General features: G+C 47.7%; 1 protein-coding gene across 1 annotated transcript in view; it reads right to left on the bottom strand.

The window, feature by feature from the left end:
* Nucleotides 1-520: 520 nt before the first annotated feature.
* DRC7 (dynein regulatory complex subunit 7) overlaps nucleotides 521-10,372 on the bottom strand; it is a gene marked incomplete at its 3' end in the record, with an annotated part of 11,150 nt that continues 1,298 nt past the window's right edge. Inside the window, 12 exon segments of the mRNA XM_010017094.1 lie at nucleotides 521-631; nucleotides 1,698-1,913; nucleotides 2,452-2,666; nucleotides 3,596-3,724; nucleotides 4,431-4,559; nucleotides 5,051-5,111; nucleotides 6,005-6,142; nucleotides 6,853-7,067; nucleotides 7,386-7,453; nucleotides 7,455-7,516; nucleotides 7,840-8,034; nucleotides 9,771-9,896. Coding sequence (XP_010015396.1) covers nucleotides 521-631; nucleotides 1,698-1,913; nucleotides 2,452-2,666; nucleotides 3,596-3,724; nucleotides 4,431-4,559; nucleotides 5,051-5,111; nucleotides 6,005-6,142; nucleotides 6,853-7,067; nucleotides 7,386-7,453; nucleotides 7,455-7,516; nucleotides 7,840-8,034; nucleotides 9,771-9,896 — 1,665 coding nt within the window.

Genomic DNA, 10,372 nt, shown 5'->3' on the forward strand with positions numbered 1-10,372 from the left:
CTTCCAATATCTGAAGGGGGCCTACAAGGATGCTGGGGAGGGACTCTTCATTAGGGACTCTAGTGGTAGGACAAGGGGTAATGGCTTTAAACTTAAACAGGGGAACTTTAGGTTAGATATAAGGAAGAAGTTCTTCACAGTGAGGGTGGTGAGGCACTGGAATAGGTTGCCCAAGGAAGTTGTGAGTGCTCCAACCCTCGAGGAGTTTAAGGCCAGCCTGGACAGAGCCTTGGGCAACATAGTTTAGTGTGTGGTGTCCCTGCTCATGGCAGGGGAGGTTGGAACTAGATGATCTTAAGGTCCTTTCCAACCTTAACTATTACATGATTCTATGATTCTATGCCCCATCCCTGCCAGTGTTCAAGGCCAGGTTGGACGGGGCTCGGAGCAACTTGGAAGGTGTCCCTGCCCATGGCAGAGGGTTGGAACTGGATGATCTTAAGGTCCTTTTCAACCCAAACCTTTCTATGATTCCCATGCTTGACCAACTCTGATCCAGTTTGGGCATTTCCCCTCTTACCTCTGCTTCAGATTGCCGGGCTTGTTCCTTCAGCCACTTCTCTTTCGCTGTCAGCTCCTTCAACAAGTTGTACAGATGGAACAAACTCTTGCCTTTCTCAAAGGACCCTGCCTGGAAGCAGACGAACTAGTGAAGGCCAGTAGCACTCTCTGGGTGCATGGGACCAGGTACGCTGCTATCAGGAATTGGCACAACTTTGCTATAGTCAATGTAGTGACACTGATTTCCATCACTGAAACATCTAACCCATGGGCAACATGTTATTAGACTTCATTTTGATTTTGAATCCATCGGCAACATGAGGCAGATGGCACGTCTTGCACTTTTAGATGGTTTTGCAAGGTTAGAGAAGAAAGGATGGCACTCCAGCAATTGTGTCCTGTGTATCCTCCCAAGTGGGAAATAGAAACTTCAAGAAAACTTGCTTAACATGAAAAAAATCCTGTATTTGTAATCTCTTTTATTTTCCTAAGTATAATTGTGCAGCATCACTACAGAATTTATGGTTACAGACTCACATCAATGATGTCAGTGAAGTGACCCCCCCCCAATGAGAGAATTTGGCTTAATGACAGTGCTCCACTTATTTCAGAACATCTTTTATTGAAGGCTATCTATCTATCTATCTATCTGTCTGTCTGTCTGTCTGTCTATCTATCTATCAGCAACACATTAAGCCTTAGCATCTTGCTCTGCATCTGCAGGGTAAACTTTGGAAGATAGAAGCAACAATGTGACCCAAGAAGTCCATGGCAGAAATGGATGGGATGTCTGGGATGTCTGTCTCTGCTTCTCTGCTGTACCTCTTCTTCAAGAGAACAGCAGAGGAAATTTTGGCTTCCCTGACATGAATCCATAGGACTGAGCCCAACAGCTGCTGAAACAGCACCTTGAAAGATCCCATTGCCTATGCTGCCTGATGACCAGGTCTAGCAAGATGACCTCAGGCATGGCCAGAGCAAGCCTTTCAGGCTACAGAATGTTGTACATTCCAGCATAACAGTGCATCTCCAGGGGAGTTTGTGCTGTCAGCCTGCAGACTGTGAGGGAGGTGTGCACATGGAGCAGAGGAGCAGCATGGAATAAGGCATGCTTGGAGTTCTTCCACTGACATTTCACCTTCCCTTTCTGTCTCATGCTCTAGAAAAAGTTTGATATAAGTAGTTTTCCTTCATACCTGGTATGTCATGCATGGTTCTGGGGTCATGAAGACTTTATGTCCTTTACTATCCCTCTCTGGCAGTTTGTGGAAAAGCTTCTTTGAGGCAGTAATGTATTTATCTTTGAGGTGGTATGTCAGATGGATGTCCTCCTCTGTGATCAGAAAGATACATTCTGCGACATCTTCATCAGCAGGCTTTTCTGGATTTCTGTGAAAACACTCCTTGATTTGCTAATGGGAGTGAAAAAAGAGAGATGGAAGCAGATTAGACAAAAAAACCTGTGAAGAAAAAAAAAAAGCTGAAGGGAAAAATTGGGCTTTTCTGACTGGATTACAATGGCATCTCTTGACCCATAGTCCTACTGTTCTTTCCTGTGCCTGAGTTAAAAAGCACAAAGCTGCTTAACCTAAAATGTTATTAGTTTGGGGTCAGAACATGAAATCATTCTAGTATTTTTGAGTCCTGTGAAAATCTTATTCCAAAATCATAGTCAAGCTTTTTTCCTTTCCTCTGACACACATTTGCCAAGTCTCAGTTTCCCAGTTTCATTCTAGCTGCTCAGTGCAGTTTGTGACAACTGGTCATACTGTAGCTCTCTGTTAGGCAAGCAGCCATGAGACACAACAGCTGAGCAAGGCTTGGATATCTCATCTGGAGCTTTGCCTTGGCTGTGCCCACTGAAAATGAACTTAGAGCCCTAGGCAGTATGCTCTGCACAGTATAAATATCACTATGACAGATATTCTTCTGTTCCTGCCTTGGCCATACCACGATAGGCTGGGAGTTAATGTCAGTTCTCTGTGCTTCCTCTCCTCGTTCGCCAAAGTTGATGTGCCGGAGGTAGAGGAAGTCATCCCGCCCCACAAAGTACTCTGTCATCTCACTAGCAGTTTCAACACGCTTCTGGAGGCCATCAACTCGTGCCTCACTGTAGAACTCCATTGTATGTCCAGTCTTGGGTTCCAGCGACGTACAGGTATGAGCTAAGGATGTTAGAGACATTAGCAGCCATCATATGGTGAACACAAGTGTGTCCAGAGGAAGTCTCATTTTCTTCAGCAGCAAATAAATCAAATGCACCCATGAGTGTAAGAAGGGAATTTTATCTCCTTACTGTTGTGTACCAACATGTCATGGCCTAAGGATGGCAGGACAGTTTTGCAGGGCCACTGCCTTCCTTACACAGTAAGGCAGTAGTGAGTGGAGCCTGGACCCTGCTTTTCCTAAACCACGAATGGGCACAGCCTCTGGATGAAATGCTGCTTGAGCAACAGATCCAACGCAGGACTCTCTCCCCCAGCTGCACAACACTGACAGACCAAAAGAGGGACTTTTTACATGGAAACTGGCTTTTGACAAGGGCTTGTAGGGACAGGACAAGGGGGACTGGCTTTAACCTCACAAAGGGGAGATTGAGAAGTTCTTGCCTGTGAGAGTGGTGAGGTGCTGGCACAGGTTGCCCAGAGAAGCTGTGGCTGCCCCATCCCTGGCAGTGTTCAAGGGCGGCTGGGACGGGGCTTGGAGCAACCTGCTCTAGAGGAAGGTGTCCCTGCCCATGGCACGGGGGTTGAAACTGGATGAGCTTTAAGGTCGCTTCCAACCCAACCCAGCCTGGGATTCTATAACCCTAAGGGGAAAGTTTCTACTTCTATCACCTCTACTGTAAAAAGTAAATGAGATCATCATATATATGTGATAGGTATGTATTTTTCTCCTGTTATGCTGGGGGAAGCACTCTCCAGGACTGGAAGCCAACAACCCAATTCTCTACTCTCTACTGGAGACTGTATTATTTATCTAGGCAATTCATCCCACAAGTTTTCTGCACCCCCAATATTGGGCTTTTACCACTGCTGGAAGGATCCACATGGAGTCCTACCAGCTGCAGTGGCTGCCAGGTAAGCTGGAATACCTTTAAGACAGAGGGAATGTCCTTTGCTGAAGTAGTCTGTGGTCAGCTGTGTTTGTTTATTCATTTCTCTCCTAACCAGCATGTCTTCTCGGTTTTCAAACCACTCTCTCACCTCCACTACATCAGTATCTGGCAGGAGAAAAAGCATTTCACAACCTCACATCACCCTGTTGGGAGGTGGTAAGATTCATCTGATGCACTCTCAGTGTATGTGCAAGCTCCCTAGTAGTCAGCTCAGGGGGAGAAGGTGGCATATCACATAGCTACGTTTAGGCAAGAGAAATCCCATCCCAAATACTTTATGGGAAGGGAAATAAGATGGGGACATTACACTGTCCAAAAGGACTGAGGACAGGACACTGAATGTCCAGCTAGGAATCTATACTGTTTCTCAGACCAAAGAATAATGCTGCCGAGTACAGAAATATCCACAGTCTGGGTATTTCGATTCTGTGCCCACGTAAAGGGCACAACTGCCACTTTCTATGGCTTCTATCAGCACCAGTGGGAACAGCGATACTACTAGATCAAATCAAACCAGCCTTCCGTTCCTCTGAAGACTGAAAATACAAGCAGCTGACCTGTGGCACTGCACAGCCTCACCAATGGGATATAAAAAAGACTCAAAACTCTCGCAGGAACCCCTAGCAATGCTGGAGAGTTCCGGGGCTTGACAGCCTGATGAAGCGTTTGAAAATGCAGTAGATAGTTCCCCCCAAATGTGAAAGGAGGATGAGAAAGCACAAGAGAGACCCTGGAAGAAAGGTGACATCCTCCCACTTCCCACCAGCAGCACCCAGCTGTGTCTCCTCAGTTGTTGACCCACCCCTCTTACAGTCTGGCTTTGCGTAGATGGTGAGGCGCTGCACCAGCCCATTGCCATTCAGGTATGGTGCCCATTTCTCTAGTTTTGCTTTGTTGTACAGAGTCACCTTCTTCCCCTGGCAATAGCGGGTCTCAAACTCTACAGTGGGAGATAGAGGTATCATAAAGATTTACTTCCTTGTATTCAGCCAAAGGAAAAAGAATTCAAGGGGGAGCAAACCACCGTCTAAGGGAAGACATGCATTTATTGATTACATTTAGCTGCCAGCAAAGCTGTTCAGATCCTGCCTTAATGCTATAATAGTATAATAACTCTTTTCTCTCCCAAAGCAGGTATTTGATAATGTAGGGGCATAACTGGAACAGAAAGTCCACCCCAGGCAAAATCATCCAGCTGGCAGGAAAACACCGTGTGAGTGTCTGTGCAAGGGGAGTTTTGGGGGGTTCCCGCCCAGGATGAGGCAGTGCACCAAGGGCAAGCATTCAACCTAACAACTGTTGCTGCTTCCCTCTGCTGCACTTCACTGCTGTTCCTTGTCTGTCTGGAAGGGGGAACTCTTGAGCCAGACAAATACCCCAAATCCACTAGAAGTCACTGGGGGCAAAGCAAAAAGCAAAAAGAATACATACCTCTGGGAGGTATCCGAATTGGAGCTACCCACGATGGTGGCATGTCAAAACTCACTCTCTTCTCTCTTCCCTGATGACACAGAAGCAGAGATTTGCATTTCTGGCACCTTCACTTATTGTGCCAGGAGACCTTTTGGTGCAGTGACGAGAGCTCAGAGTCAGCCCAGGAACGCGGTGGCACAGCTATGAGAACTGTGTTGGTCACACACAGCCCGAGGACAGAGGCAAGCAGCACACTGCAGTTTACATGAAAGGAGAGCTTTACCGCATCCTCACACTCTCACTAGCACATCCCTACTCCAGACTAATGGAATTACCTTCTCCCGGCTAATGCTCCTGCTGGACAGGGAATGAATAGGACACTCAGCATTCAAACTCATGACCAATTTATGTAGACCGTGGAGGTCGCTTTGCTCCCCAGTTGTGGGCACAGGCTGAGAAGGGCAGATAACAGGAAGGAACATGCTTTTATTGGTGTTCCTCTGTCCTGGCATACTGGTGCAGTGCCTGTTTTATCATGCTGTCTTCTCCCAACAGGACAACATACCATCTTTTGCTTCCACTACCCAGCATTTTTTTGTGTATTAGAGTACATACATTGTTTCTGCACTTGGCTGGCAACTCCACCTAGCAGCCAGGAGGGCTGGGTGCTGACCAGCAGGGCAAGAGTGTCCAGGAAAATGTCTGGTTTGACTTTCTTTCTTTATCGATTTCATCCCAAAGGTCAATGTACTGGAAGCCTACAGAGATCCCAAGCCACTGAGGACACCAGAAGTACCACTCAGAGTCCTGCTTCAAAAAGCATTAGAACTATGCATATTAGAACTATTGAGAAGGAATCTAAAGTGCCAGCCAAAACCCAGCTGGAGTAATAGTGACCTGACGTGGAGAGGGCAGCAGGCAGGCAGACATATGTGGGCCTATGAGCATACCAGTTCGATAGAGCATCCCCACTGCACAAGAGCCATTTGGCTCACTCACCGTGTCACTGTCAAATAACTCTTCTTCCTCCTCAGGGAGCAGCTGAAGAGGGTTGCTCTCTGAAAGCATGATTTCCCAGCGGATAGCATCACTCAAGTCAAAGGTGAGATCCTAGGCCATACAGAAGAAACCCACGTAGCTACAGGGCACTAAACTGAAGGCTGCCTCTGCATGCCTGCAGTGCTCTGGACCTGGCTGGCTGTCAGGTTATGAAGGACAGACCTTTATAGCCCACAAGCTACGAAGAACAGAGCTTGCATCATACTGAGGTGGGTGTCAGACCCACGGGTGGTTGGCAGGATCCCAAAGACTGTCCCTGTGTCTAAAGGGCTGCAGACCCCTTTCCTCATGATGCCTCTGCCACAGATGAATGCAAGTTGCTGGAAGTGCTTCTGCCCTCCTTCCTTGGGGCACGCATGGCCCCACAGTTAAGTTGCTCTAAGTCAGACTCTTGCCTTGCAGACTTTCTATCAGCTGGGGAGTAGCTGAGGTGTGGGAAGAACCTAATCAAGATCTTTCCTGATGGGCTCAAAACATCCTCTGCCTTAAAAGCTGTTGTTTGAGAGAATGAGCTTCCAGCCAGCCTTTAAAAACTGACATTCTAGCACTCTAGGGGTTTAATACGTGTGATCCATATTTGCTAGCTCGGGGTCTGGGATGTCCTGGAGTAGTTCAGAGTCTATGTCATCACAGCAATATGACCAGAGCCAACACAAGGAATGGTTACGTGGATGTGGGATCACAACTGGTCTTGGACTTCCCCAGGACTCTGGTTAGCCCAACTCTCCCTCCCAGACATGGGGTGCTAAAGGGCTCATTACCTTGCAGCCGAGCCTGCAGTCCTGCATGTTCACCCAGTAGTTCCTGTGGTTCCAGACGCTCTCGATCCCAAGGAAGCATTTATCTGTCGTATTGTGTCTGTTTCCCGTGAAGGGGTTGATGAAGAAGGTCTCAGGAACCTCCCTCTTCCCAGACAGAACCAAAACCCATGCATGCACCCGCAAGCCATGCAAAGGTTCAGGCTTGGGTTTTCCCACTACCTGTAGCACAGAGGACAGAGCGGTAATTACTGCCATTTTATTGCTACTTAGTCCAACCCAATGGCAATCTTATTCTCTTCTCCAGCCAATTCCAAAGGTCTCCAGGCCCTTAACACTCTTCTGAAGAGTGAGGTAGCACATCCTTAGTACCTACTGCTGTGCCAGCACGCACTGTGTTCCCAGAGACCAAGTACTCATCGCCATGCTCAGGGCATGCTTCACAGCGGAGGGCAGTGAGCTCTTTTCTTTGGTCAGCCATTCCCTGTGTCTCATCTCTTGACCCTGGAGTTTACAGTGAGGTGGACCTTGCTAACTCACCTTCTCATCTCTTTCCTTGTCCTTCTGAGCAGCTTCATTTGCTGCTGCCTTCTTGGCCTCCTGCTATGCTCTGCATGTCTGGTATGGGCTTAATTCTATACTTTTTCTTCACCTCCTGTTTTGGTACCTGTGTCTACAAAAGCAGGGTATTGCTGTGAAACCCAGCAGAGATCAAAAGAATGGAGAAAAGGCATGACTTACAGGTACCTCCCAGTTCCCAACCCTTGGCCATTTCCAATACTGGACCTAGTGGCAGGAATTCAGTGAAGCCAAAGAGGCCTCTTAAGGAACTGTGGAAGCTCACTCAAAAGATTCATTTGGTGATGCCCCTGTTTGGTATGGACTGAAACCCAGTGTGGACCTGAAGCTGTTCCCCTCAGCTCACCTCTGGAGCTCACTGGAACTGAAGAGGCTAAGCATGCATGCTCGCCTTGTCCCTGCAGGTCTCACCTCCAGTGGCTTCCTGAGCAGTGGGCACAGCTCCTGTGTCTCATCCAGGGTGCATGTCTCAAGGGTGGCATAGCCCTGCACACAGTAGGCATCATACCCGGCCCCGATAAGCATGGAGCACAGCAGCATGCTGAAGTCAAAGCAGTTCCCTCGCTGGCGTTTCAGGGTGGTGGTTGGGGAATAGAGTGAAGTGGGCTTGAAAGAGAGAGATGCATGTCTGCAGTGCTTGTCTTGTGAAGCTGAAACACACACAAGGCAGAGAGCCAGAGAGATAAAAGGGCACTGCCCATATCCCTGGGCTCTGCACCCATAGAGAATCTGTTACATAAAATCCCTATGTATAAGCCACTGTGGAAAAATTATTGAAAGCATATTCAAAACATGAGTGGGATTAGGATAGAGAAAGTTTGGTTTTCCTCTTGGTGGGGACAGTCAGAGAAGAAATCCAAACAGGATGTAGAATGATCAATGATCTGCACACAAGAAAGCCTCTCAAATCACAGTGTCCAAAAGTATATCAGGCCCAAGAGCAAAGATAAGAAACTGTGTTCCTCCGAATGACTGAATTTTTGGTGTAACATCAACGTTGGTTAATTTGTTTTTTTTTTGTTTCTGTGGTTGCTTCTGGGCTCACTGTAGTGCAGGACTAACATTTCTGTCAAAATAGATATTGCCAAACCTGACCCAACTACGCCTGCTCCAACAACCATTTACCATGCAAGAGCAGCAACTGTCGTTATTAAATTGATGGATCAGTGAGACACCAAGGATGATTTCTTTACATGGAATAGCTTAGAGTCTGTTGTTTTGTTTAATTTAACTGACAAGAGAGAGCTTCAAAATCTTACCTGGTGCTGCTGGAGTACTGATGGTGCAATCACCATCCCTGGAAGTATTCACAAACTGTGTAGACAAGGCCCTTAGTGATATGGGTTAGTGGTGGCCTTGGCAGTGCTAGGGAATGGTTAGACTTGATGATCTTTAAGGTCTTTTCCAACCTTGTTGATTTAGAACCTCATGGTTCTAAAGGAAATTAGTAATCATCTATCAAACCACAAACAGCACCATAACACCTGTGTGACCCTAAGCACAGCACAGTGTAAGGGGACCTGCAAGGTAAGGGGTGCACAAAGGGACGCAGGCAGGCTGGTCAGACACAAGGGACACTGACAGGCTGACCAAATATAAAGGGTTCAAGGAAATTCCCCTTGTAATGTGACAGCCACAGACCCAGAAGTCCTCTCCAAAGTGATGTGGGGAAACTCTGACCCAAATCTGGTGACAAATTCAGCCATAGGGAGAGATGGGCAGGACAAGCTCATCCAACTGCTGAAAACCTAATGCTAACTACAACTCTGGAGCAGGGCTTAACTTCCACCTCTAGCTGGTCTATCTGCAGCGTTTTAAAGCAAAAGATCCATAAGCTAAATTCACACCAGCCAAGAACTTGCCCGAACTCTGGCATCATTCCTTCTTGCCAGTCTAGAAATCTCCTTTCAGACACCCCAAAATATCCCCAAAACAGGGATAGAAATGTCTAGAGCCCCTAAGAACAGGTCACTGAGGTCAAGCACCATCCCGTAGGCTTCATACACTCCTTTGTTCCAAGGTGCCTTGATCTTTGAGGGGAGGCTCATCACCACTGCAACCCACAGTGGACAGCTGGTCATATGGAATGACTGGGAGCAGGGGCAGGCCCCATCTTGTAGAAATGGTGCTTAACTCCTGGACAGGTACCACAGCACATGTGTACTGCGATTACAGGTCCAGAGTGTGCAGGGCCTGGGAAGATCAGTGGGTTGCCTAACTAATGAGGTCAGCAACCTTTGTAACCCAAGCCACTGGGGTTTCCACATTGTGTCCTGCTGAGAGGCCCCTCTGTCACCTCCATTATGGGGCTGTTTCTGATAGGACTGCAGCCCTTTTCTTACCAGAGTGATAGGGCACTCGAGGGGCTCCATGACAAGGTAATTGGAGATGAAGCTGGCACATCCATCCCAGGTGTACAGCTCTGTGTAAGGCAGTAGGGTTGGCCTCATCGTTGTGCTCACAAACTTCTGTAGGGCAACAAGAGGACTTCGTTTACCTAACAGATGCCTGGCAGAGTTTCCTGTACAAAGCGATCCTCAGAACACCCCTAGATGTGGCAGCTCACATTCAGGACCTCCCTACAGTGTATCAACAGCACCAGGAACCCTCCTCAGCCGTTCCAAGATGGAAAATGTACAGATTGAGAGGCCTTCTGCTTGTCTGTGCCTGAAGTTTCAAGCTCAGCCCAGAAAAATTACAGGTGCGAGCCAGTTCTGCTCTTAGTTTTCAAGCAAGACAAACAGCTACTGCCGTTTCCAGCTTTTTACATCATCCAGCATTTTTTGCCTAGCACATTGATCATAGAATCATAGAATGTTCTGAGTTGGAAGGATGCTTCAAGGTCATCCAGTTCCAGCCCCCTGCCATGGGCAGAGACACCTTCCACTAGAGCAGGTTGCTCCAAGCCCCATCCAAGCTGGCCTTGAACACTGCCAGAGATGGG

The sequence above is a fragment of the Nestor notabilis genome, unplaced genomic scaffold (genome assembly GCF_000696875.1).
Source record: "Nestor notabilis isolate BGI_N333 unplaced genomic scaffold, ASM69687v1 scaffold31146, whole genome shotgun sequence".
NCBI lineage: Eukaryota > Metazoa > Chordata > Aves > Psittaciformes > Psittacidae > Nestor > Nestor notabilis.